This window comes from Columba livia, chromosome 6 (genome assembly GCF_036013475.1).
Source record: "Columba livia isolate bColLiv1 breed racing homer chromosome 6, bColLiv1.pat.W.v2, whole genome shotgun sequence".
NCBI lineage: Eukaryota > Metazoa > Chordata > Aves > Columbiformes > Columbidae > Columba > Columba livia.
This window is the reverse complement of record NC_088607.1, coordinates 36,530,498-36,557,925: the sequence shown is the minus strand read 5'-3', so window position 1 is coordinate 36,557,925 and position 27,428 is coordinate 36,530,498. Positions and strand designations below refer to the sequence as shown.

Here is a 27,428-nt window from a genome sequence, read left to right as displayed (position 1 = left end):
ATCGCATTTCCTACATCTTTGTGGTAGAGCAAGACACATTTACCACATACCTTCCCCCGCACACATAAAAAAGCCAAGTAATTATGAAATCATAAAAACCACCCCATGTTTGGTGCCCAAGGACATTACATCGTGATCTCACTCCCAATCTCCTGCCCTTGACAGCGAGCAGAGCTGTGACACAGCACGCCAGCCCCTGCTTTGAGCAGCGCCCATTACAGATCTAGGTTGGATTAGTGCATGGTTCATATTAGAAGAAAAAAAATCACGCTATTGAAAACCTACCGACAAGAACTTTACCAAAACGCTTTTGCCGCTTGCATTTTTAACCCCTCGCCTTTATCACTGCGTAACGTGACGTGAGTTTACAAGACCGGTGACCAGCAGAACGTTGCTAAATCACGTTCAGAAACGTGAAGCTCGTTCCCTTCTCTTGGGTTTTGCAGATCCCAGCGTCACAAAACCTCCCCCCTGCGCGCACCCCGGAGCTTCGCCTGCGACAAGACCGAGCAGCAGCAAACCCTCGTTACAGCACAGAACACATCAGAAAGCCACAAATTCAGAGAGTTTATCAGTGGGACTTTATGAAAAGAACAGTTCAAGATTCTACTCTAACGACTCACAGCAAGGGAAAAATAAAAATAAAAGCAGCATTCATTTTAAAAGCCTCAAGAAGCAGAATTCATACAAAATAAAAATTATTCCAACTTTTTTTACAGTAGTTCACTATCTTTACTAAATGGCACTGGATTTCAAGTGGTCATGTGAAAGAAAAATCAGTAACATTTCAAATGTTGCCTGAAAGACATCCCAGAAGCAGCAGTTTCTGCCTTCAGATTGGCTGCTAGAAGGAAGGAGGAAACATGAACCGAGTATCAGTGAATTTCAATCTATACATCTCCCGATTTGGTTTGGTTCAGTAAGTAGAAAAGATTTTTCCATACTCGAGTTATCTACAGATTATGTCTCTATATAAAAAAAAAAAAAAAGAAGTGTGGATATATACATTTAATACATAGACACAGGCTGGTACGTATATACACAGACTGGTGCCGGATCGTCTCCCTTCCACCCTGCACCACCTCAGATCCTGTTTTAAGGCGACACGTAGCAGCGATTGCGGGACATGACACAGGCGATTGCTCTTGGTCTGGGCGATAATTGTTCCACTTCACGACCTACCGTTACACTTCTCGTTGCGCGAGACGAAATTTCAATAACTTAGGATTCGTCGTATAAAAACAATTCCAGAAACAGAATTCCCTTATTCAAGGAACGTCCCACCCTGTGATGTTGGGTTTTTTTTGCTAACTAACACAAGTCAAACTAAATCAGATCAGAAACTGCAAACACACTCTTGTTGCCTTAATCTAAGCTAACGTGCATCAAGACATTCTGCAGCGTGGCGTCCTTGGATTTCCGCATCTTCTCAATCGCCCTCTGGAGATCTTGCTGCTGCACGGGCCGAATTTCATCTTCGTCATGGCTAGAAAGGAATGAAAAATTGCGAGATGATGATTCAGGTGCTGCGTAACAGCCACGCAAACAAGACATCACCCAAAACGGCAGCTCTGACACTGGAAACAAGCGCCTGTGCAGGCAGGTGCCACCCGCGAGTAGGGGAGGTCACATCACAGTAAGCGGAGTGACACGTGTGCAGGTAACACAGCGCAGTAACATCACCTGTCAATTTGTCCCATCTTGGAATGAAGACTCCTATTTTCATCGCCAAAACGAGTAAAGGTGACTTACTCGTTGGGTTTTTTTGTATAGTGGCAATTTATCAAGGAAAAGAGAACCTTGTGCTTCCTGTAAATCACAGCAAGGTTTTCCAAACCTCTACAGATTTGCAAAGCGAGTCGGGAAATATGAACAAAGAACTGCGTGGCACGGGGAGCGTCGGCAGAGAGAACAAAGACACGTACGCCTCTTCTTCGCAGGCAGAATTGACGTATTCCCTGACGCAGAGGAGCGCCGCGTCCCGGCACATTTCCTTCAGATCGCTGCCAGAGAAGCCGTCGGTCTCTTTAGCGACTTGGAGGAGATCTACGTGTCTGTCCACCTGCCCCAGAACAAGAGGAAAGAGCCTGAAAACCCTGAAGACATTTACTTTGTTCTACACAGAGAAGAAAGAGTCACCTCTAAGTATTTTTACCTGTCTGAGATCTTTTCCAGTCTTCACCTTTTTTGAGAGCTAAAAGCAAATTATTTTATTAACTTACAATTTGAACCCTCCGAGTAGTTAAATTCATTACATGAAACTGATGCTGTATCTCATAGAACTCTGTAGCTGATAAAAAAAAGAACAAACAGGCAACTGAAGGCAAATCATCATATTGGTCTGTCCTGTTACTGACAAAGCTCCTGCGCGGTTTTGGAAGCAAAAACCGGACCGCAGAAATATTGAGCCATTTTCCCAGATGCCCACACCGGTTTCCTGTAACGGCACGGCTCGTTGGTCCAGGGCTCCATCGGACCCTGTTCACCATCTCAGTCGCCTGCTGAGTTCCCAAACAACTGCTCCTGCTTTGTACAACCACAAAACCAGGAGCTTGGAGACAAAACAATGCGTCTAACTCAGATTGAACTCTTTCCAGCCAAGACCGCACATTTATTCAGCCCGTTTGCAAGGATCTCTGGTAACAGCACATGTCCCAATACATCACTATTTCCTTTCTGAGAAGTTAAAAGCCAAACTAGGCTAATAAAAGGCTGAAATTACGGGCTGACTTCTTCTAAGAGGGAAACTATTCCACGATGATGAAGGCAAAGCCCCAGGCAGAACCTTCGCTGCTCCCAGACGGTGTAGCGCAGCTGGCTAAGAACACACAGAAAGACGACGTAACAGAATCACAGAGTCACAGAATGTCAGAAAGCTCATTCAGTGCAATCCCCCCATGGAGCAGGAACACCCAGATGAGGTTACACAGGAAGGTGTCCAGGCGGGTTGGAATGTCTGCACAGAAGGAGACTCCACAACCCCCCTGGGCAGCCTGGGCCAGGCTCTGCCACCCTCACCAGGAACAAGTTTCTTCTCATCTTTAAGTGGAACCTCCTGTGTTCCAGTTTGCACCCATTACCCCTTGTCCTATCACTGGTTGTCACCAAGAAGAGCCTGGCTCCATCCCCCTGACACTCAGCCTTTATATATTTGTAAAGGTGTTTTGTAACAGGCGTGAACAAGGATTCCTCTTTGAGCGAGAAAGAAGAAACATGGGGAAAACGGAGGGCATGGCTGCGCCTGTCAGTAAAGGATGGCCAGAAGTTTGTCACGCTGCCTGAAAATATGCTCAGCTTGAGAGATCCAACTCCTCCTCCTGTATGGGACAACCAGCACAGGCTGATTTCCCCCCCGCCCCAAAGAATGTTATTTGCGTGGCTGTGATTTACTGCCAGACGCCCGAGACACGCTGCGTTCTTTCAGGTCCATACTGAGGAGCGGATTTAGGTTCCCGCTGAACGGCGCTGGCGAACCCCAGGCCCGGCCGCAGAGTCCAGGTGCGTGCGAGGGCTGGGTGGCGGCACATCCTCTGGGAACCGGTACAAACGTTTGCTATTTGGCAAAGCTCCCGACCAGCTCTTGGAACGAAATCTGAGTCTGAAATCACCGCTTGCAAAAGACGATTTAGTTGCAAATAAATGAGCTCTTCCCCCACAACGCTTTGGTTGTTTCGTATCAGTTCCGTTTTCACATTTATGTCTGGTATCTTGCGAGAAAGCTACTCCTATGTGAACAATCCAAAATACAAAGGAATCTCCCCAATATTCTCAGCCATTCGCAAGGATGAGTTGTGAGTTTCAGGTCTCCTGAAAAATCTAAGTTGGTTTTACCAGTGAATGGTATTTATTAGGACAGACCTCGACCAAGAGACACTGAAACATTATCCCCAGAACAATTAGTGCTGCAGAGTAAATTGGGCAGGAACCTCAGATAACACAGGTCCCATATGCCAGATGTGCTCAGGTGGTGACACGAACACCACACAATATTAGTAACAATATCTGTAGTTGGTTTCCTCTAAATGAAACACGAACTATGGATCCAAGTGCAAAAAGCAGCACTGTCAAAAAACATCATTAGTATCTCTTCTCCCTGCTTCATGATGCCCTCCCATTTCTTTCAGTGATCCAAATGATTTTCAAACATGATTCAACCTCGTCATTTTTAAAGAGATAAATATATGATCTGGTTATCAAGTAGCAAATGGAGACAGAAGAATTAAGTAATTTTCCTCAGAGATGGTGATTCACCCCAAAGCCCCAGACGGCTGCTCTGACTGAGGCTCACGCTTGGACCAGTAGGGAACTGAGCTGCTTTAATTTAGTGCCGCACCTAAAACCACAGGAGATTCCCAAGGCATAATGAGAAATACCCCGTCAAATAATCTGCAAGACGGTCAATTATAAAACATGTTTTCTACACTCCAGAGTTTGTCCTCATGACAATAGTAACACAGAAAATGAACCATTAAAAGAAGTCTACTTACATTTTCATTCTTCAAAATTAGCTTCAAGATGGCTTCTCTTTGTTTCAGAGCCTTAAACAAAAGAGATTAAAGTTATTAGAGCACAAAAATAAACCCATGCAATGGTGTATTGTGTGGGTTTTTGTAGTTCAGCGACACGAGCTGATCCCTCAAACAGGAGGTACACACCAAGGAAACCTCTCTGACAGCAAATCACCCAGCAAAATGAGATTGAGGGTGCTCTGAATCCAGGAGCACATGGAACTAAACATACAAACTGTGGCGGCTGAACGGTTGACATGCTGTCCCAAAAAATACTTCTTCCATTTCTACTTTGGAGATAATTTTTTTACAAGTAATTTTGGCCATTTTCATCTCAAACTTAGTTATAAAATCCGCAAGGCTTTTGCTAGTCTACGGTGATGCTGAGCACACCCCCAGCACACAGCATGGGAATTATCTGTGGCCTCAATAGAAGAGATGTAACCAGGCTTGGCAGTGTTGCACGGAACCACAGACTAGGAGAAGAGATGAGGAGTAAGTTCACCAGGCAGCTGTAGCAGGGTAATGAAAATTACTGTGCTTGTGCCCTAAATGACACCTCCTTTTGTAATTCTTCTCCTAAGAGATGGAGCCAACCCCTGCGATATCCTGAGGCACCGCTACCTGCAGATAATTCATCCTTCTAACAACGGTTCTTGATGGAAAGACACCATAAAGTACCAAAACACACATCTCTGCCCCTCACTAATTCAAGGAACACCTCAAGATGAGTAAGGTGCAGGAAACTCTACAGAAAAGCAGCTATTAGGTTCTAAACGCTTTGTTTCGAAAAGTATCCACCCCCAAGGAGCGAACGCCAGTTCAAACACGATGGATCTGGGAACATGACTGCCCTCTTGCACAATCAATGAGTTTTACTCCTCCAGTTTTTTCTGTAAGTTTCTGCAAAAACTGAATAACCAAGGGTATTTCTGTAGCCAGAAGGAAGCACAGACGACCACAGCCGGACTCTTTATCGTATTGATACAAAAAGGTCTTGTGATGTTGTGTTCCAAGGCAACTAAAGTACTTTGAAGAGGATAGCAATAGCAAAATGCGTAACCTTGTGATGGCTGGCGTCAGTGATGAACAACTTACTTACTGCCTGCTTGGCAGAAATTGTAAGTGGAATAAGAACAGATTTCCAGATGCTGTGCCCGATGGTGGAAAGGCCTGAGCAGAACACACACCTTGGGACGCGGATTTAATTCGCTCTTCTCTACTTGAAAACTAAATGCTGTGTATCCAGAAGGTATAAATGGGCGTCGAGATGTACCTGCTTCTTGCCACTGTCTGACCTGGGTGCCGCTCTCCCCGGTAAGCAAGTGTGCGCAGTCACTTTTGTGCTTTTTCTGGTTGTTTGCATGTTAAAAAAAAGCCTAAGCCACTCCATTCTAATACACAAAGAAAATGAGTAGGGAGCTCTCAGAACACGTGGCGTTGTTTCAAATAAAAGACCCAAAGAATCAAGATTTCTCTGAGAAACTTCACCTTGAAAAGCAAATTATACGCACGCTTCTAAAATACTAAACCCAGATTAAAGTCATACAGTGTTTCCTTGAAAAAAACCCCTAAAACCAAAGAGAGATGTGTGTTTCCTGGCTGATAAGGCCCCTGCCTGTAGCATTCAGGGAAACCTGGCACGACTTACAGGTTGGTTGATGTGAAAGCGGGTGGGCATTCTTCTCATGATGGCCGAGTCCAGATCCTGAGGTCGGTTGGTGGCTCCCATCACGATGACCTGCAGGCACCGAAAGAAAAAGCTCGTCAGCCTGGAGTCGGTTCTTGAAAACACCGTCGTATTGAAGTTTCAAAACCAAACACGTGACTCTTCATCAACAGCATCGACATTTGAAGAAGTTACATGAGGTTTCTTGGTGCTGATTTCAGCACCTGCATTTAAACAAGCGTCTTAAGAGGGCGTTGGGACCACAAACTATCGTCTGGGTGGAGATTTTTAAACCAGACTGAAGCCTTCTGAGCCCAACTTGAAAGTTCGATCTCTAAGCGGTTACCCAAAACTTCCGCTTCTAAGTGCTGGTGACGTCTCTTTAGTTTCTGGTGGCCTGGGAGGAACTCAAAAGGAGGCGTTTTTATAAGGTATTATTAAAAAACTTGGCATTTTTGTGTTATGTTTCAAAAAAGAAACACAATGGGTTCACTGGGACGAGCAAACTGGCAGCTTTTGCATGCACTAAGATGGTTGTTTGTTTTGGTTTTTTAGCATTAAAAGAACCTGTATGCACTGGCACAGTGTAACAGCAGCCCATCAGATGTGTACGAGCCAAGCTCAAGGCCAGGTGAGTATTTGACCTCGTTCCACTTTTTAGTTTAAGAACAAATTTACTTCCCATTCACATCAGCCTTTTACTTCTCATTTGTTATTGTAAGTTATGTACATTGCCAAATACCCAGTCGCGCAAAGTGAAAAATGTCAGGGAAATTAATCTCCTATCAATAGGGTTTCCTGACGTGCTTCTGGTCTTTTGTCTGGAGTCACTGTTCCGCAGCCGCCTCCGGCCCAGCTGCTTTGGTGGCCCTGAGCAGAGTCACCCTGCCACCTACAGGCACAACTACACGGTGGCACATTGCTTGGCAGAGAAAAAGCCAAAAGGCGCATTGTTCACCAAGGCTCCGACGCTCTTCACCTTCTAGAGAGCGTTACACACCCTTCCCTGTGCGCCAGATGCAAGCCAACAGTGAGCGGCATTGCTCTGCTTCAAGGCCCAACGTTGGACCCAAAGTCTTGTCCCCTCTGTGCTAGCAGAGGAACCTTCCCCAAACCAGGTTCTGTGAATGTGGGACCCCCCCATGGCACACATGTGGCTTCCAGACTTGAGCCATCATCCCTTCAAGCTCTGTTTTCCGGGCACTGCGCCCCAAGTTCCTGCTGCGCTCAAGATGACGTCCTTGGTGGGTTTCACCCAAGACTGAACAAGCTTTTCAGGTGCAATCAAATAACATTCATCACGACGCTTATTATTATTTACAATTCCCTCCTAGCATTTGGAATTTTTGTTACCGTAGCAAAAGCCAAACTCAACCCTTAATTCAAAGGAAATTTGGCAAGCAGCAATCTGAAGCTCCCAAGTAATCAACAGCAGAGCCTAGCGTTAAAACCTCAGACAATGCAAATGTCAAAGCTCTCGCTTAAAAAACGCCTCCCGAATTGCAACGGCACCTTGGGCAGGAGCCTGAAATGTGCTATTGAAACCAAAATCTCCCCAGAAACCCTGAGCAAGCCCTGCCGAGCGCTCCTGACACGGGGAAGGGACAGGAGTGACTCGTTCAGGCTCCACACACCGAGATCCGGAGGTGGGTAAGACCATGTATTGTCTTACTGCAGGGAAGGAACAACTTGACTTGCTCCAAGAAGTTGTCACTACATCAAGAAAACAAGAATAATACATGCGAACACTGGAAGAAATGTGTCCTTGTAAGGCTGGATTAGCTCCTAGTTAAGTGTTCATAGCACTGGCCTCCTGTTGATGGCAAGCGAACACTCTGCTTTAAAGCCTCTCAGTATATATATTCACTGTCTTCTAAGCAGTTTTTCAAAAAAAATACACACTGAAAAGGCTAAAAATTGTGAAATTGGAGAAAAGGCATTCTTTTTAATGGCATTGAAAGGATTGCTCCAGGTGACAGTTCAGAATAATACCAAGCCGGCTTCCGCCTCCGCTACATTCAAGTCATTCATTTCATAAATGGTTTTTGTTTATTCATTTTCACAGCACCAGCAGCTTTCATATTCTTTTCTTTTCTCTCCACGATACAATAAATGTGTTGAGATTGTGAGAGGGGTATGGAAGTGAACAGGAACAACAGGATGGAAGCACAGCTCCATTTAATAGAATAACATCAACTTCTCTACCTTTTCAGATTAACTACAGAGTCCAGTGCTTGTCTAGAGCTTTTCTGAAAACAACTGGGATGAACACTCAGATCTTTCAACACCTTTCCTAAAATTAAAGATTCGCTTCAGCTCAAGAAAATATTGTTGACAAAATGTTTTTCAAAACAGTTCAAGAATTCTCAATTTTGGCAACTCAAACTATATTGTTGAGACGCTTCTGAAAATAAGATCTCTGAATTCAAACCAAAATGCCTACCAAAAATGGCTTCTCCAGAAGAAAAATCATCTATTAATAAAACTCACCGCACTCCCATAATATACTGGTAACCACCGAGAGGTAAAGAAGCTGTTTTGGCCGCTACTACACACAACCTGCTGTTCTCCCAAAGCGCAATAACAGAGGGGGAAGAACCTGGTTACCTTTGTCATCCCTGGTACTTACCTGGCAGTTATAATCGGTGTCCAGCCCGTCCCACAGGCTCATGAACTGAGCTTTCATCATGGCAGTAGCTTCGTGGTCAGAACTCGACCGGCTTCGTAAGAAGGAATCTGCATTAAAAGTTTCGGTAAGGCAGTTTACTTTTCTCACGTGCAGACTGGTGCTATTCCCTCTCTTACAAATACTGTTTTAATAAACACTATTAATAAATGAAAAATATTTCTGTTGGTGAAGAGCAGAAAGGTGGAATCTCACCACATTTTTAAGCGTATCTTTTAATTTACATGACATATGTGCCTACCACATGCGACTGTCCCAAATCTTTGCTTTCCTGAATTCATGGAAAGTGTACCTTGCACCTTAATTTCTCATGTAGAGATGGGAGCATTCAGGAGTCTGGGAAGCCAGAAGAGAGCAAAGCACCGGAGATCAGCAAGCCGCAGGATGTACGCTGCACACTTTGCTATGCGGAGTTCTAACTCTGAGCATGGTTGCCTAAAGAATTGCCAATGGCTAGAAAAACACCACATTTTCACACCAATACCAGCACTTAAAAAACATCTTCATGATGCTCCTTCATCAGCCCAAACCAGGGGTGTCAAACTCAATTTCACTGGGGGCCGCATCGGCCTCACGGTTGGCGTCAAAGGGCCAAATGTTATTTTAGGGCTGTGTAAATGTGGGAGTAATGACATTTATCCAAGGTGCCCTAAACTACGGCAAGAGTGAGAGCTCCACCAGGTCTCTGTGCAGTTCACTCTACAAAGTGCCAGCGCTACAAGGCAATGAGCAAATTTACCAGCACTGCTCATGTTCACGAGGGCTTAAACACTCGCGTGACAAGTCCAAACGCACCAAGCAACTGGCAGCTTTGGTGCCTTCCTAGAACTTCCCCTCCTACTTCTTCAGCCTCATTCAACTGTTATTCCTGAGCTGTCCTAAATGGGTGTTTAATTTTCCACTATGCACCCTCGTGACAGAAGCGTTGAGGTGTATTTGGTGGGGGGTTTCCTCAAGAAGTAGTTCCCTTGGCAGAAGAAAAGGTTTCCTCGTGAACCACCTCGACCCAACCAAAAATGAGCAGCGCTTGTTCTACTTGTAATTTCCACCACTAACACAAGGAAGAAATACACTGTTTTTCCTAATTTGCCACCAGTACTTTACAATACTATTTATATTACTGAACCTCGTTCCATTATTGCTCTTCTTAAGGAAAAGATGAGTATACCCATCACCTTGAACCTATGGTTGAATGTAATTCCAATACAGTTACTTATAAAAAAAGAGATAGATTTTTACCTATTTCATCAATAAAAATGATGGACGGTTGGAGCTTTATAGCAAGGGAGAAGACAGCAGCAGCCAGCTTTTGTGACTCTCCATACCATTTGTCCGTCAGCGTTGAAGGCTGGAGATTAATGAATCGACAACCCGCTTCCTTGGCTGTAGCTTTGGCGATCAGCGTTTTACCACAGCCGGGAGGGCCGTAGAGCAGCACTCCTGAAACGTAACGGTGCACACAAAACAGGCTTTGGTCTGAAAGGTGACGGCTTTATTACCGTGACTATAAAGGTTACATAAAACTAAAACCTTATTAATATCCCATAAGCATTTGACAGGCCTTGTTTACAGCCAGTTACAGCCCTGCTAATAAAACTTCGCACAGAGCGGGGAGAGAAAAGGACAAAAAGAGCCCACAAACATTTTAAACAAATTACCCTCAATTAAATATGACATATCATATTAGTTTTTAAATTGTCATAGTGAAAGAATCCACGGCAGTGTTTTTCTAATATAGTTGTAAAGAAAATAATCTAAAGAGCAAAAATTAAGTCAAACAAGACTGAAACGCAGAGAATTACTAGCGTTTCTTTTCCGTGTGTGTGACTGAGGACACAAACATCATTACACTGAAGCAACGACTTCCTATTAGCACGCAGTGTAAGGCACTAATAAAACTGGGGCGCTCGCCCTATATGGAAAGTCTGCTTTAAAAAGATAAATAAAAAATCATCTTTTCCTTCAGCTTATTAGATCATGACATTAGAGTAATTTTCCAGGCAGTTTCAATTTGTGACTTAAACAGAAAGCAGCCTGGAAAAACTAAACCAGTTACAAAAGGTCTTCATTTTCCATCACTCAGCATACAAACTGAGATGGGCACCGATACAGGCAGTAATTAATAGTTTTCAGAGAATTTTCAGCAGACAATATTCCAGGGATTGGAGCACTACAGATAAACTTTGGCATTTTTGGTTCAAATCCTGCTTGACTGTGGTAACATGCAGCAAACACAGCTGTCAGCATTCCAGCCAAGTCCAACGTCTGTTTTACTGCTGTCAGCCGCTGGTTTCCTTACTCCCTCAATCCCGTGCAGCTCAACTCCAGAGAAAATCAAGGGATCTCCAGAATAAAAATGGGATCTCTGTCTCTGAATGCCTGGAGTTTCTAGGACTAGAACAGAGAGATGTCTGCAGGAGCAGCTTGCACTGAGAAGGGCAAAAAAACGAGGGTTTTCCCTGGTATCTGTCCTAAGGGTTGCACTTTAGACTGGCAATCCACTTCCTTCTGGTTTTGTTTTAAATACCAACATATAAATCCACAACATTCCCTTCGTACCTTTCGGCGGCTGTAAGAGCCTGGAATTCTCAAACAAGTATTTCTTCTTGATGGGCAAAATGACAGTGTCTTTCAAATCTGTAATAACATCGTCTAGGCCTGCAATATCACTCCAGGTCACCTAACACAGAAAAGATGTATTAGAAACGATCACCATACTCCCCGCAAACAAAAAACAGACACGAGCTTTAAAGTAGCGCAAGGCCTCAAAAACAAAATGGACAAGCGAGTAAACCAACTCTCCTAGCAACGATAGTCTTAAATATTTTCTATGTATGTCCATAGATACACATATACAACAATGTAATCCAAAGTCAAAATCAAGAACTTCCACGGCTTTCATCAGAGTAACATGGAGATCAGTTTCTTACATGCATGCTAAGTGGGTCTACGAGATGCGCAGCGATACTCATTTCGTATTCACTAAGCTTGACATTTTTCACTCCAATTTGCTTCATTAGTTTTTCAGCCTGGGGGAAATAAAACACCCAGAAAATCAGGGAAAGAAATTAAATGCTTAATTCAAAAATTAGTTCTCAAATACTAGTTCAAAATACTAAATGAGGCTTTTCGCTTCTTTTTCTCCCCTTTCCAGGGCATTTTGAGTGCTACTGGAGGTGGGGGGAGAATAAGAGGGAGAGGGACAACGTGCAAGCTGTTCTTAACAAGGCGTTTGGACAGCAGCGTTACCCCTTGTCCTGAGCCCCTGCCATTAGGCTGCCAAAAAGCAGCAGGGAATTAAGTTACTTCTGCTCAGGGTTTTAAAAAGCAACCAAGAGACTGATGAGAGCATTACTGAACGTGACTGCTGCTTAGCAAAGCTGTCAGAAGCAGAAACGGCGCTGGGACCGCACACCTGCAGATAATTAGACACGATGCTGCGCTACAGTTCCGCGGTTTTGCCACCACTTCAAGCAAGAAAATGTAACTTCTTATAAAATGTAAGGACCGAAAATGCAAACAGCCAAGATCGTGAGAGCGACTGAAAAATACTTCTAGGGGTTCTTTTATTATTCCACATGCTTCGGTCAATTGCTTCGTTGGTTATTACAAGCCCAGTTTTCAGTTAGCAGATTGCTCTGTATGAACAGTAATGAACGAGATGGCATTTCACAGAAATATTTATTAATAAAATCCTACCTGTTTCTGAGCTTCTACCTTCTGCTTTCTGGTCGGGTCAATGGCATCGACCATCCATTTAATGGTAAAGTATGTTACAGCACCAAATATGGTTAAACGAAAAATTAACCCGACCACTTCATTCCGGCTCAGGGGACGTGAAAACGCTTCAGCATTGACCATTTTGCCTCTCAGCGCTAAACGTAAAAAAGCACAGGGAGGGACAGAAAGATTATTAAAGCTGATAAAACATCTGTCTTTTATTTAAACACCATCTTACAAAAACTACTTCCCGGGCACACAGTGGACATAAAGCTTACCAGGAGGTTATAATGAAACATCGCAATGATAGCACAACCCTGACGCATTAAACTACGTCAGATTAAAACAAGCAGCGCTGAGCACAACAACAGTTTCATTTCCACTTTGAGTAAGCACAGAAGAAATGGGAGCGGCAATGTGAGGCCTTATTTCTGCCTGCAAAAAGGTCCCGATTTCACTCTTCCCCCAAGAAATCTGCATTGCTTCCAGCTACACAAAACCCTAATAAAGCAATAAAGATCAATTTATTTCAGTGCCAAGTTTACATTCCCATTAAAACTGGCATTTTGTGACTGTTATTGACCCAAGAATGCTAAGTCATGGAGGCAAAGATAACTACAGTATTTAAACAGGGAGTTCTTTTCCCGAAGAGGAAGTTTGAAGGAAAGGCACCACACTCAGAAATGATCAACGACTTGTACGTGAATAAAACGAGGTTAAGAGCTGGAGCCCGCACCTGGCAGAGTATATTTTGAGTTATTAATATCCTTAAAGCCTGAAAATACTAGATGTGGCACAAAGCTCTCAAGGGACAAGGTTGGCTGCTGTACGAGCCAAACCCAGCAAGCACAGCACCTTCCAGCTAACGGATTGTGCTGCAGAGAGTGAACAGCTCTTCCTAATACACTGAATACATTGGAAAATTACTTATAACTATCAAGGTACTCCTTCCCCAATCTTTCTCCTTCAGAACGCGCAGCGCTCTCCCCGTTCGCGGCCCCGTTTTCCCACCGCAAGGGCAAAAGCGGCGGCGATGCCTTTGGCGGCCCCCGAGGCTCCCTGGCGGCTCTCCAAGCCGGGAAAAGCCAAGGTACCCTTGAATTCCCCTCGCTTGGCCGCGGCCGCGTTCGGCGCAGGGCAGTGCCGCGCCAGAGCCTGCAATCAGGGAAACGCCACCAGACATTTCCCAGAAGATGCACACGGGCTCGCTTCTGTGTGGGTCACTACAGCGGGTTTTGTTTCTTTTAACTCTTCATTCTCTGCCTAGAAGTTTAAAAACCAGGGCTGGTGCTGGGCATACCTGCTTGGAAGTCAAAATCTGCTTACTGAGGTAACCTAAGCAAGTATCGCGGAGATTCTGCATGTTCTCTTAAGCCTGATTTATTAAAATAAAACGGATGTATATTTAGTGAACGAGAAAAAAAGCTTCCAAAAAGCCACGTCTTACGCGACCTTTGCGCTGAAGAGCAACTGTAAGAAAAAGCTTGCAGAGGAGAGAATTTTAGGCGTCACCTTTCTAGCTAAAGTTCTGCCTGAATTTTAGCGTTTATTTTCTGGACGGATTGCTGAAATAACGCGGAGTGAACAGTAAACTCCGGGTCCCTAAGGCGGCCACCGCATTTCGCGTTAGCGCTGCCTGCCGACGCTTCAGGTGCGGAAGGGAAAGCACCGGGGGAAGCGGAGCGGCTGCCCGGGGAGCGGCCGCTTCCCCCCCACGATCGCGGCCAGGCCGCGCAAAACCCCCGCCTCAGGAGGGAAGGGGGCGGGAAGGAGGAGCAGCCCCGGGAGAGCCCCCGGCCCCGCCGGGGAGGCCGCCCGGGGCGCGGCCATGGCGGCGCGGTGAGGCGAAGGCGGCACCGGAGAGGGCCGGCCCGGCCCCGCGGCCCGTGACCTTCGCGCCGCCCGGCAGGTACCGGCACAGCGGCGGGAAGCGGCGCCGGGCGGCCGCTCGCCCTCCCGCCGGGTCACTCACCCCTCGGGCCGGTCTCTCGGACAAGCCCCCGGCGGGTCGGGTCGCGGCGCGGCGGCGGCCGCACGGGCTGAGGGAAGAGGCGGCGGCGGCGGCAGCGTGAGGCCGAGCTCGGCGGCGGCGCGTCCCGCGCTTCCCCCTCCGGCCGGCTCCGCCGCCCCGCACGAAGGTTCCGCCCGGCCGGGCCGGAGCCCCCGGCGCTGCCCGCAGCCCCCGCCGCCCGCAGCCCCCGCGCCCATCCCGCCGTCACAAGGGGCCGGAGCTGCTGCCCGGGCAGCCGCGTCCTGGCAACCGCGCTCCATCCCCTCGGAAAACACCTGGCGTGTGGAAAACCCGGGCGGTTTGGGTACGTGTGGGATGCTACAGGGATCTGCCAGTAGGCGAGTTATCAACAGCTCATCAGTGTTTTACCAAGAGGTACTGAGGGAATAGTTTTGCTTTTGAATGTTGGGGTCTTTGCCATTTTGGTCCAGTCAGCACAGGCCGATCAGGGCTCCTCCAGTGACCTGAAATCGAGTGAGAGCAGAAAGGAGTGCTATGTTATTAACAAAATCAGGAGGCCCGTGGTGGTTTGAGGTAGGAAGGGGGCTTGCGAGGCAGCAGCAACAACAAAACACCGAGACAGGGAATAATGAAATAAATAGAAGGGAAAGCGTATGGAAAGCACAACATGAGAGACGGGGAAGAACAAGCTCCAGGAAGGGGGCTGCCTGAGAACAGCTTCATAATTGGGCTAAAGCAAGTAGAGGATTTTCCCCAGAAACCTCTTCTGAGCTTCACCAACTTGCAGATCAACGACTTACTGAGTCAGAGGATGCGTTGTATTTTATAGCTATTTCCTTTTTCTTGAATTTGTCTACTCTCTGCTTAAAAACCTTGGGCATCTGCAGCATTTTGTAGCCAAGTCCCACAATTTAACCTCCCGCTACGACATTACCCCTCCTACTTTGAACCTTGGCCCGACTTGGAATCGGGAATCTAGCAAAATTAACCCATTTCAACTTCCTAGCGGTGTATATGGAGTCAGATGTTAGACAGAGAGGGGCAGTTTCAGTACGCGGAGAACTTTCAGAAATGTTTTCAAAGATAGCCTGTACTTATCTATGGATAACCTCCGAGTCCAGGACCTGAAAGTAGCTTTCAGGGTTTTATTTCATACATTTCAAGTCTGCGAAAGGAACAGCATGATCTCAGCACACATACATGAATCGAACCCAAAGTAACGATGAGCTGCCAGTGTGATCATGAAAAGGCCCTGAGAGCAACGTTCCTAGCAGAATTTGGAAGGGATCGATGCCATTGTCCTTGGTGCTGGCAAGATACCCTCAGGAACACCACATGGCGTTCTGGTCATCTCTATCAAAGAGAAACACACAATAATGCAACTGGTGGAGAAATACGTTGCTGAGATGAGGGAGAGTGGAAAGTTTGGGGAGCTCAGCATATAGTCAGATGGTGGCCAAGAGGGACGTTTCTGCCAGTAAGAAAAGTTAAAAAGGGTAAATGTTGTGGAGCAGGAGCTATTTAAGGGCAATTCTGGCCCAAGAATAAATGCCTAGAAACCAGTCACAAATATATTTAGCATGAAAATCGGAAGAAGGTTCTGGCAACCGCTTTCCTAATAGTGGCAAAAGATCTTAAGATGAAACTTGAGACATTGATGAAAGGAATTATATAATATAGCGTTTGCAAAGGCTGGAGGGTGCAGCAACCCGGGAAATCCCTCCACCTTATTATGCTCCCATTTATTTTGAACGCTTAAAGGCAAAGCGTAGCATTTCACCCTCCCTTGCCTCCTGCTCCAGCCAGACTCCAGCACCCCTCTGAAAAGCTGTTTGAAGATGGAACGAGACGCTGAATTTATCTTGCACTTTTGAATTCCTTTTTGCTGTTCCTCAGAGAGGAAAAGGTTTGTAAAGTATTGCCTCATTTATGCATGCAAAAACTGGTATTTAATATCTCTTCTCAGGCACACGGAGTACTACGTTTTATCCAGTTTTTCCTACTTGCCAGACTTGCTTATTAACCACTTCCCCATAGCATCCAGCTAATATGCAAGCCCTTTTTTTCTCCAAGTTGCCCTGCTCAAACGTATTTGTTGGCCATTCCCTGGGTAATGCGATTACTAAGGAAACCACGGAGAGATTTCCCAGTCTTGGCTGGGGTCTGGCAGCTCTAAGTCTCTTTGGCAAGGTGTCTTTCCCTACCAGCCTCCAAAACATTGGAGGTGGATGTATGAATTAAACCCGAGATCTGTTCTTTAGGGAGATACCTGCCTGGTTTACATCCGCTGTTTTTCATGGAGAGACGGAAAAAGGGGTGCGTGAGTTCTCCTCTTCCCATCGGGCTGGTCATTTCCATGGTGTCTCTTTTCTAGTTGTATAGGAAGTGGTTTCGTTTTCCTTTCATTTCTGTTCCCTCTGGCATTTTGGAATTGTCCTTTATAAAACAAACTACTGCCTTCTTGATCCCTTCGAAGGTGTTTTATCTTTGACCTCCATGGGATATCCTCACGTTACTCACTGTCCAACAAGAAAACGAAGACAGTATTTTTGAGGAAGGCCAATTTATGAATTTGTCTAGTATCCCTGTTTCTTCAAATGTAAGACCTAGCAAGCCGATCCCTTCGCAGACAGGGGAGATGGTGATTTCCAGCAGATTCCATTCCTGATGCTTTACACAAGTCAGACACGGCGATGTAGAGACAGCGCTTTTCCCTGCCAGGATAACTGTGATCCATGAGGGAAGGAGTGGGACACAAAGCCCCACAAAATAAACCGTTTCACAACAAGTATGAGGCTTTGGTACTTATTTTAAAAACGTTCTTTAAGCTGCAGTGGTTGTTAGCTGCTATCCTTATCTATAGGCGTCCCGAGTAAAGCTATAGCTAAATGCAAAGCTAAATGTATCCACGAGGTGTTGCGTCTACATGTCCCAACCCCCGCTCGGCCTCGGGCGCCCCGGGGCAGCAGGCGCCCGCCCCCGCTCGCTGCCCCGGGCCGGGCGGCTGCAGGGGGCGGTAGGTGCTCACGGACGGCGGCGGGAGGGCGGGCAGCGGCTCCCAGCCGGCCCAGCCCGCTCGGACTCACTGGGAACCCAGCGCGGCGGCGGGGAGGCGGGACGGACGAGTCGCCCCGCGGCCATGGGGTGACACCCCTCACGGCGCTCGGGGGCCACACCGGGTCCGTTACCCGCACCTCCGCTCGCCCTGGGCGCGGCCTTTGCCGCAGCGACCCGCGCTCCGGGGCGCACCCGGACCGCTCGGGGGCCGCAGCAGCGCCAAGCGCAGCACCCGGGCCCGCTGTCCCTCCGCTCCCCTCAGGGCCGGGCCCGGTGGCGGCGGCGGGGGGCGGGGCCCGGCCCGGCCACTTCCGCCCGTGGGGGAGGGGCCGCCGCGAGCGCAGCGGGCCGCCCACGTGACCCGTCGCAGCACCGCCACTCGCGCGGCGGCGTCTCTCGCTCTCTCTCTCTCCGTGCCTCCCGTATCCCTCCGCCCGCCGCCTCCTTCTTCCCCGCCGCGGGACGGGGGTTGGGTGCGGCGCGGCGAGAGGCGGGCGGGACGGCGGGTTGGAGCGAGGGAGGCGGCGGGGCGGGGCGGCGAGGTGGCGCGGGGCGGTGGCTCGCCGGTTCGCGGGGGACTACTTTGTCTATGCGGCGGAGGTGGCGGAGGGGGCGGGGCGGAGCTGCGTCCCCTCTCGGAAGCTGCAGCCATGATGGGAGTCTAGCGCTGGCGCGGCGCTGCTGGGCGCGGAGCAGGCCGGGGGTGATGAGCCAGGCCGCGCCGCCGGCCCGCACGCCCTGAGGAGCCGCCGCCGCCGCCGCTGTTGCTGCCACCCCGCCGCGGAGCGCCCGCCCGCCCGCCCGGCGGCGCGGCCCCACCGCGCGGCTCCGGGCCCGCCGCCGCTACCGCCGCCGCCGCCCCGGGCGGGGAGCGGAGCGGGGCGGAGCGGGGCCGGGCCGGGGGGGCGCCCCGCGCCGCTGTCACCATTGCTGGGGCCCGGAGCGCCGGAGAGCTGCTCTCTCCGCCTCCGCCTCGCTCGCCTCAAAGACGGCGGCGGCGGCGGCACCCTCAGGGACTCGGCCCGGCTCCGGACCCTCCCTGCTCGGCCGCCGCCGCCGCTGCTCCCGCCCCGCTCGGCGCAGCGGCGGCAGGAGGAGGAGGAGGGGGCAGCCGCCGCCGCCGGGAGCCGCCGCCGCGGGGGGAGGCGGGCCCGCCCGGGGCTGAGCCGCCGGCGCTGCAGGCCCCGCGCCCGGGGCCGCCCGGTGGCCGCTGGCCCGCCGCCGCCTCCCGGCCCCGCGCCCCGCCGCCCGCCCCCAGCGCGCTGTCCCGGAGCGGCCCCCGGCTGCCAGACATGACCGCCATCATCAAAGAGATCGTCAGCAGGAACAAAAGGCGATACCAGGAGGATGGCTTCGACCTGGACCTGACCTGTATCCTCCCGACGGGGACGGGGCCCGGCACCGGGCGCTGCACGTACAGCGATTGCATCAGACCTGCGCGGCGGTTACCTAACGCCGCCGCTCCGCCGGGAGCCCGCCGGGGCTCGCCCGGGCCGCCGCGCCCTCCCCCGCCGCCTCGGCCTCCTTTTGTCCGGGCGGCCGCCGAGCCGGGGCCCGGCAGCCGGGGCGGATTAACGGGAGCTCCGCGATGGCCAAGGATTAACGTTAGCGCTCCGTGGCCCGCCTGCTGCCACCCCCGTGTCGTGGAGCTGCTGTCCCCCCCCGGCCCGGGAGCCCCTGCTTGCTCCGGAGCACCGCGGGTCTGCCACTTATCTCTGCCTGTGTTGATTTTTGGGCTCATAGCAAATATGCCTGTCCTGCCGTGACTCACGTCCAGAGCACTTTCTATTTTTTTGTTTTAATTTTCGATTTAGTAACGGCTTGAATTGCAAGTATAACCGTGGCAGGCCTATTGCTTTAGTCTGCGCGGCAGGAGAGGCGAAGCCCGTGTCCTCTGCCCTGATTTCCATCCATTCAGCACAGCAGAGCTTGTGCTCGGTTGCAGTACAATGCAGCAACGCTCTTGATGACAAGAAGCGGCAGTTGCTTCTACCAATTTATTTTTTTTTAAAAAAGACAACTCTTTTTTCCTAACACGATGTGTGAACCACGTTTTGACATAATCTCAGATACAGTAAACACGAGGATGTGTTACAAATGAGAGCATGTTGGGTGTCGTCGAGGAGGATTGTCAGGAGTGTAATTCTGGAGTGTGTAATTAGCGTGCAGTTACAACAGTAGAGGAGCATTGCTAGCGTATAGTTTTGGTCACCTTTCAGACAGATGTGCTGTAGTGGCAGCGGGCAGATGTTTAGTTTTGAATCCCTTGCAGAGTTAATGGTATGTAGCGGCTGTCCCACGGGCATGGTCTTCTCTGTGGTGGAGAAAAATCGTTGGGTTTGAGAGATTTTGGAGCAAGAGCTTAGCTTAAAAATCAGAACTGTCCTAGGAAAAATTAGTATTGACGGTAGTATTCAAAGCTTGACTTATCCCTATGGAGAGAGTGCTTTCTGTTCTGCAACACGGTCAGGGTGAAATTCATTGTTCTTTGGAGCAATCATGCTCCTGGCATAGCAAATGTTACAGATAAATCCAGGATCAAACCCGGTAACCATCTGTAACTAGTGCAGAGCTCGTGCTGTTGCATTAAGCCTTGGCCTAAAACTTTGGTGGCTTTAAAGCAGCCTGAAAGGTTCTTGACTTCAGCAAGCGGCTGCTAAGCTTTTCGTTAAAAAGCAGTGGCTCTGGTATGTAATTCCTGCATTCTATTTCTGGTACTGATAAAATATAATATTAGGCTTGTGTACTTACTTGTTTGCACTTAGTTGTTTGGTTGACCTACGAGTAGGGCAATTGTAACACCGACTTAGGCCAGCGCAGCACGTACCGCTGACCTGCCGACAGAAGCTGGAGTTAAAGTTTTGGATCCTCCGAGTGCCAGGAACTTCAGGGTTATGAAAAGAGTGAAATGGTGACAAAATGATGAGGTTTTGGAAGCTGAAGAGTCTGGTGTTTCATGGATCTTTGCCCAGATGTGCCATTGGTGGGGAGAGATTTTCCGACTCAAACAGATCTTTTTAACCAGTCATCTGCTCCCAGCAAGAAAATTGGTCAATGTTGAGTCTGGATTTCTCGCTTAAGGTTGCTAATGGTATGTCAAACGGAATTTATTGCTTATTTTTCACTTGTTTTGTCTTGCTAATTCTATTCTTAGCATTTTGCATTAAAAGTAGGCCACTGATCGCTGGGCTTAGACTAATTTTTTAAAAGGAGTGGCTAGCTATAATTTTGTAGTGAAGTTAATGACGTTTATAGAAAAGGTGGCTTTTTCATGATTGCAAAAATACCTTTGGAAGATGTTTTTTGTAGCTGCACATTTTGAACAGATAATGAGTGAAGACTGCTGCCTGTACAGTATAATGGCTTTGCTCGAAGGCTGACATTGCTGCAGAAGCAAAAGTTTAATGTTTATGACTTTGTGCAGGCTTCTTGGAGACGTTCATTTTGCGGGGCTCTGATGGGATTGTTGCTTGTCGTAGCTGGAGAATAACCTATATATTTGTTACGTGGATGGAGGACCAAACGGGGAGTTAGCTCTCCAACCGCGCCATGTCGGATAAGAAAGACCACGCTGTTAGGGAAGGCATGTGGGGCATAGCAGGAGGGCTGGGGTTTAAGTTCTCAAGGGTACTTCTTGTCGTGTGCTGGAGCTTAAGGTGTCGAGACTGAAACAAGCAACCATCCGCATTCCTGCTGTTGGTTGGCTTTGCTTCCCTGTGCACCTCGTGTCCTCTGTTAGAGATTGCTGGTTATTTCAGGGTAGCTGCTTCTGTCAACCTAATAGAGAAAGGTTGACAGGAGTTGGGTGGCCCAGTGATTAGGGCATTTAGCTGGGATGTGGGAGCCAGAGGTGTGGATTCCTCCTGCAGGAAGTATTTCTGTACAGGTAGTTCAGAGGTGGTGGCTCTGAAATACTCAGTCGCTGGTGATGACAACCTGGGCTTTGGGAGGTGGAGCACCAAGTGAATCTGCAGTGAATCCAGGTGAGGTGCCTGATCTCCAGCTTGTATTCAGTCGTCTGTCTTGTCTTCTACCGATCTTTGAGGAGGGTTCGTGTCTCGGGTGGACAAAGACTTGTGGTCTGTACGTTTCGGTCACAGCTGGTTGTCCCGAGGTGTTGCAGGGAATGCTGGAGTGCCAAAAGGCAGGCTGGGTTGGGGCAGGAGTGCCAAAGTCCCCTTTGAGGACCGCTGTACTGAATCCGGTTAAAGCTCGTGTCGATTCACTATTATTATTATTACTACTATTATTATAATTGTTATATATTATTAATACGTGTGGTACAGCACATAAGGTTTGGGACTCTGGGTTCCTGACCAGTTGGTTAAGAATTCTTCCTGTGTGGATAATGTAGGATTTTAGGAAGGGGAAACAGTGACTTCTCAAAACCAGTAGCTTTACATACACAGTGTGGAAATAGTCCCTTGTGCTAGTTAGGAAACAAGTGTCTTTAAAAACCATACTGATGTTACTTTTCATTGAACCAAGTGTTCTTTTCTCTCTGAACAATCTTTTCATGCACCTCTTGGAAAAAAATATTTTGCAATTAGGAGCAGAAGGGGTTTTAAAGGCGGGGAACTTAATCTTTTTAATACTTTCAGATGTTGTGTTTATTCCTGATATATTTGGATTTCTATTTCATTTCTGTAATACTGGATACCTCTTGGTGTGAAAGAGAAGGAAAGTTTGGATTAACGGCTTTATTCTAAGATGGCTGCGTTTCTTTATGATGCAATGACCGCTCCGTTTTCCGAGGCAGTATAATCATTGATATTTCTGAAATTATGCAGCTTGGTTGTTGACCATTTTATAGCAGAGGACAGTGAAGAGACAACGTCTTGCACGTTGCATTGGTTCCTTGTGTCTTGAGAAGCTCGTGCACAACCGAGTTTAGCAAGTGGCTCAACTATTGGAGACTAAAGGGGGAAAATGTGTGTAACCGTTCCTCGTGCCCATTATAGCTTTGGTTAAGCTTTGTCTCGGATTTCCAGGCCTTCTGTTATGCATGAAAATGGCCATTTAGGCTGAGCATAGGGCAGAGCATGCCTACCCTCATGCTTAATTGAAGCATCTGTAGCTCGTGACCTACATAGTGGTATAAACTGCAGCAATATTCAGTAAAGATTAGATGCTGGGTGCAGTTTGTTTACGAGCCTTGTGTGTAGTTTTTAGCATAGAAGGCTAAAATTGCAAGTGGAAAATGCTTAGAGTATCGTACTGTTTTATGTTATTTGCAGTCCTAAAGCTCTTTGCGTTTGTAACGAAATTTTAAACTATGTGACTTCACTCAAAATGGCTCAGCTTCCAGGAAAAAAAAGCGAATTAGTGGCATGAGGTACGTACCGCGTTTAAAAATAGAGCCCGAGTTAGAAACGCCGTTCGTTGGAAATATTTGGTTTCATTTTAAAATGGAAGTTTCTTGGATGTTTTGTGACAAGATTTTCTTGTGCACGAGCGCAGTAAGAATTCAGAAGAAACTAGAAGAAATGAACTGGCAACACAGTTTATTGGTGGCAAAGTGTTTCTTTGTTCTGGAGTAAACGATGTTACTGGTAAGAGCCCGACAGACCCGTTTTGCTCCTGGAGCCTGCAGTGGTCTTGGCTTTTGGATGAGGAGGTTAGTGCTGGTTTGGCTGTGAATTCATCTAATGAGTCTGTTTCATTGACAGCAGCAAAATGGTACGGGCTGGGGACTTCTCAGAGTTTGATTCAGCTCCCTGCTTGCTGCAGGATGTATTTGATCTTAAGAAAATTAAGTCTTTCTGCACTTAGCAAGGCTGAAAATCTTTGAATAGTCCAGGTGGAGAAGCAAGGTGGTGATGGATGCAAGTGTGTTCATGCATTTTCTCTTCTGGGGTTAGAGACGTGCTGGATCGCCTTTTCTCACAACCCAAAACCCTTTGACATATTGCCATAGGACGTGCATATTTGCGGATAGCATTGTTTGATGGTCGAAGCCTACGCACAAAACTCGCGCTGTCCGAGCAAGCGCTGGGTTGTGCAACCCTCGCTGCGTCCACCCAGAGGGACCCCAGCCCTTTCTGCCCCTCTTGGCCACCGCAGCTGCTCGAAAAGGGGCTTAAAGATGCCGGACAAATGACAGCTCGTCTCTTTGCGCTTCCTTAAATGTAACGCAGGCTTCCGAATGAACCTCCTCGATCTTGCATCATCAGAAATTTTTAATCAATGTGCAGCATTGCTGGAGATTGTTTGCGCAAGCTAAACATGAAGTTAAAAAATAACTGCTTGTGCGCAATTTTACACGGGCAAAAGCTGTAAACTGAGGAATACACCTAATGGGAACACCTTAGGAAATTTTCTTAAACCGTGGCCTTTTAGAAAAAAACACAACCGGAGCTAATCTTTGCTGAAATTTGTATGCTTAGTTAAGTGTGTGTAATTTCCAGAACATCCAAAGCTTTGCTGTTAAACCTTCAGAAAATGCTGAGTGAAGTGCAAGCTTTACTAGGACTGATACTCATTTTAAACTCTCTTTTTTTTAAGGAAAAATCCAAGTTTGTTGTCATTATCTCATATTTTAAGACTGAGGAGGTGTTGGCACTTGAGACCCTTGAGAAATTATCTTTGAGGCTGGTCAGTGACTTTGGTGAGGGCAGTTAGGTCAGCGCTGAGGGTTTAGCTCTCGGTGTAATTGGGTGGACCTGCGTCCACACTGGGTCCAACTTAAGTCCTGAAGGAGGCTGGGAAATTTTCCAAGTGCGTCTTTCTAGGAGCTGGGGACAGTCAGAAGGGCCTTTCTGTCCTCAAGGTAATTACATGTGACTTCCACTGACTCCATGATATCCTTGTAGGATGATTTGGACACCTAAATCCCTGTGCGTTGCAGGGGGGTTGGACTAGATGGCCTTTGAAGGTCCCATCCAACCCAAACTATTCTGTGATCTTCTTTTGCTGGGGAAGCATTTGATATAATTTATTCAATAATAGTATGACTGCCAGAACATGTTTCATTAACACATTGTGTTAAAAAACCCATGCTAAAGAACGTAAAGCCGTGCCAAAACTAAACTTCAGACTGCAATAACTATAAAGTTGAAATTTCTGTCTACCGAGTTGCTTTTGCCAGTTGTGAATCTCTGAATAGTTTCTTAAAGGAAATGATATTTTTAATGGATTAGTTTTGTTGCCACATTAATACTCCATAAGCTGACAAATTATACCCCTGCTACCTTAGCCTGGAGTCTTTCCTTACAACACGTTTAAACAAGAAAATGGCTCTTGTGTGATGATTTAAGGGACGATAGTTGTGTTAGAACAAACTGGAAGAAAAGGGTGGGGATAGGCAGCTGAGCTGTCAAATCCCTTAATTACATTACAGACCAAAGTTGCTGTTGTTAGTCATAGCGAGCTCCCTTTTAAAGCCCACCTCCTTTCTAGCTTGAGGATCCGGCGAGTAATCTGGAATTGGGAGCTACACATGGCTTCTCTTCATTTACTGTGCCTAACGTAGGGTGGATAGTGAAGGTTAATTATTGTGTGACTTTTTCAGAGGGGTGAATGGGATGTAGGCTGGAGTCACAAGTCGTGATTGCTGGATATGCCTGATACCTCAGCTGAAATATTAATATCCGGGTAGTTGTGGGCTCCTGTGATGTTTGGGAATCAAAGCTGGACACGTTTGTGCATTCACGTGAGTTGCTGGGGTGAGGATTTCCAGCCTGTAAGAAGGGAATTTATTTTACAATATGGGAACATTCATAAGTGGCCCCATAGAGCAGGGTCTTTTCTGAAACACGAATGCTTTGTGGGTGGTTGACTCTATTTGGGGGTCAGAGATTGCTGTTCGTTTTTGAATGGATCTAAGTCCCAGATTGATATTTCAGATACAAACAAAGCCTTGTTCCGGTTTCTAATTCAAGCTTTGCTCCTACAGTGATCTCCCTTCTTTACCCTCTCGCCTATGAGGCCCTGAAAAAAAGACGTGTTGCAGGATGGAAGTAAATAATCGTGCAATTAGGCCTCGTATCATGCTGCATAAATCCAAGTTTTCTTAATAACGATTTTTAGGCAATGTGGCTAATGTAGTGGGCTCTGTGATTCAAATGCTAATTGACTCTGCAGCTACAAAAATGAAACTCAACTGCTGTGTGTTTGGGATGATGACGATTGCAAAAGCTGGCATTGTTCCCTTTAAAGATGAAGGCCCAACAGCCCCAACGTGCAGCAGTGCAGAAAAACTGCTTCATATCCAGTTTTTTATAGTGGAGTGCTTAAGGAACGTCTTTAGGAACTTAATTCTGCCTTTGTGGAGCTGTGGTATAATAGCTTTTAATTGTATGATTAATTTTCTTAGAGGCCTCTGCTTAATTCTTTGTGTTGCTGGGGTGTATGTCAGGTTGGAATTAAAGTAGTTGTGTATTTTTTAGTCTTTAACTTTTTGCGTGGGTGAGTTAGAGAAGTAACGTCCTATACTAACATATGCAGGAGGAAAACACTAGATCTCATTAGAATGAAACTAATATTATCTACTTGGGGCTTTTTTGTTGAGAAATGGTTTATTAGGATTGGCTTATGTCTTGTTTTGCTGCTTGCCTTTATTTTCTCCTGGATCACCGTCCCCGTGCCCCCCCAATTAAGGTTTGCTAAATTCATCCAAATGATAGATTTTTAGCTTACATTTCGTAAAGCTTTTCAGTGTGACATATTTGTCCTCCAGCCCGATAGCTATTTTCAATTCCCTTGTCTCTGAAAGTTTTGGATGTCCTTTCAGACTTGCAAAAAAAAAGTTGAGACTGAGCCATTTTTCACTTCCTGTCAGTAAATATCAAAGTAGGGACTCTCTGTGCTGGCTTCTTTTTACTCAATAAAATTCTTGTCTTTTTCTGTGGGTGTTTGAGGTTAGGATATGCTTAAGTACACATCGGTGCTTCTTTAAAGGGGATCCTGCAAAGTGCGGTAGCGCGCTGAGAACACGTACCATATCCTGCCTTGAAAAGGTTCCTGTTCGGTTTGCTTCTTTGGTTAAAATAGGTAAATTTTTCATGGTGGGCATCTCCAAGTGAGGTGCGGTGGCCGAGCCCCTTGAGGTGCGATGGTCAAGCTCCTTGGGTGGCGATGGCCGGGCTCCTTGTATGCGTTGCCTCCTCCTGAGAAGATCTGCTTGCAGATGGGTTGCTGCAGGTAGTTGGGATGCGGGGTAGGTGTGATGGGATGGGATGGGATGGGATGTGGCTTCTTCCAAAGCAGGAGCGGAAACAGAAAACCTTCCTAACGGGACCTCTGCTTGTTTTCATTTCTAGAAATACGTTGAGATTGTAGGGTTTTGTTCAGTGCTGCAGATGTGGACTTAGAAGTTCAGGAAGGGCTTCGGGCCCAATATTCGATTCCTCAGTTGAAGAGTTTTTCATATCAGATTTGATGTGAATAATATAGTGTGCTGTTTCATTATTATTTTTTTACTGCTCTTGTTTGCTCTCGCCTTTTTCTTAAAGAGAATGGTGGTTACTTTGTGTTCTGTAATATCAGCTATTAATATTTTAGAGGGATTTGCAGCTCTTCACAACAAGCTCGTGTTTCCTTTACTGCCTGCATGCTTTCCTATCTTCATTTGTGATTCCAAACCATGTTGAAATGGAAGGTTAAGGCATCTTTTCCTCAGTCTTTGTTGGAGCAAGTTCTTCCATAGAGCAGACAGCATCTTCTTTCAGGCTTCTGTTACCATTTCTAGTGTTTATACTGTGAGGTTTATGAGGTTGATACCCATATCTTGTGAAAGAAATGGTGCTCGCTTATTCTGTAGGTTATTTTTCCTATCTTCTTGACACTATTAACTATTCAGCAAAGCCTCCATATGGC

General features: G+C 47.2%; 2 protein-coding genes across 6 annotated transcripts in view; one reads left to right on the top strand and one right to left on the bottom strand.

Moving 5' to 3' along the window:
- Nucleotides 1-558: 558 nt before the first annotated feature.
- ATAD1 (ATPase family AAA domain containing 1) lies at nt 559-19,058 on the bottom strand. 5 transcript variants are annotated; one of them, XM_065068154.1, is made up of 11 exons: nt 18,982-19,058; nt 12,563-12,738; nt 11,794-11,892; nt 11,423-11,543; nt 10,103-10,303; nt 8,807-8,913; nt 6,160-6,249; nt 4,488-4,538; nt 2,156-2,194; nt 1,926-2,062; nt 559-1,486 (listed from the first exon to the last, which is right to left on the bottom strand). In XM_065068154.1, exons 2-11 carry the CDS (start codon nt 12,722-12,724, stop codon nt 1,366-1,368), a joined length of 1,128 nt encoding a protein of 375 aa, XP_064924226.1. In that variant the 5' UTR covers nt 12,725-12,738; nt 18,982-19,058; the 3' UTR covers nt 559-1,365. The 5 variants fall into 5 exon arrangements, with proteins under 5 accessions (XP_064924226.1, XP_021146967.2, XP_064924225.1 ...); XM_021291292.2 differs by lacking the exon at nt 18,982-19,058 and adding an exon at nt 16,829-17,500; XM_065068153.1 differs by lacking the exon at nt 18,982-19,058 and adding an exon at nt 14,556-14,773.
- Nucleotides 18,753-27,428, top strand: part of PTEN (phosphatase and tensin homolog) — a 47,267-nt gene continuing 38,591 nt past the window's right edge. Inside the window, exon 1 of the mRNA XM_065068157.1 lies at nt 18,753-18,983. Within this exon, the coding sequence (XP_064924229.1) occupies nt 18,905-18,983 (79 nt within the window). The 5' untranslated portion in view covers nt 18,753-18,904. The remainder of the gene's footprint in view (nt 18,984-27,428) is intronic.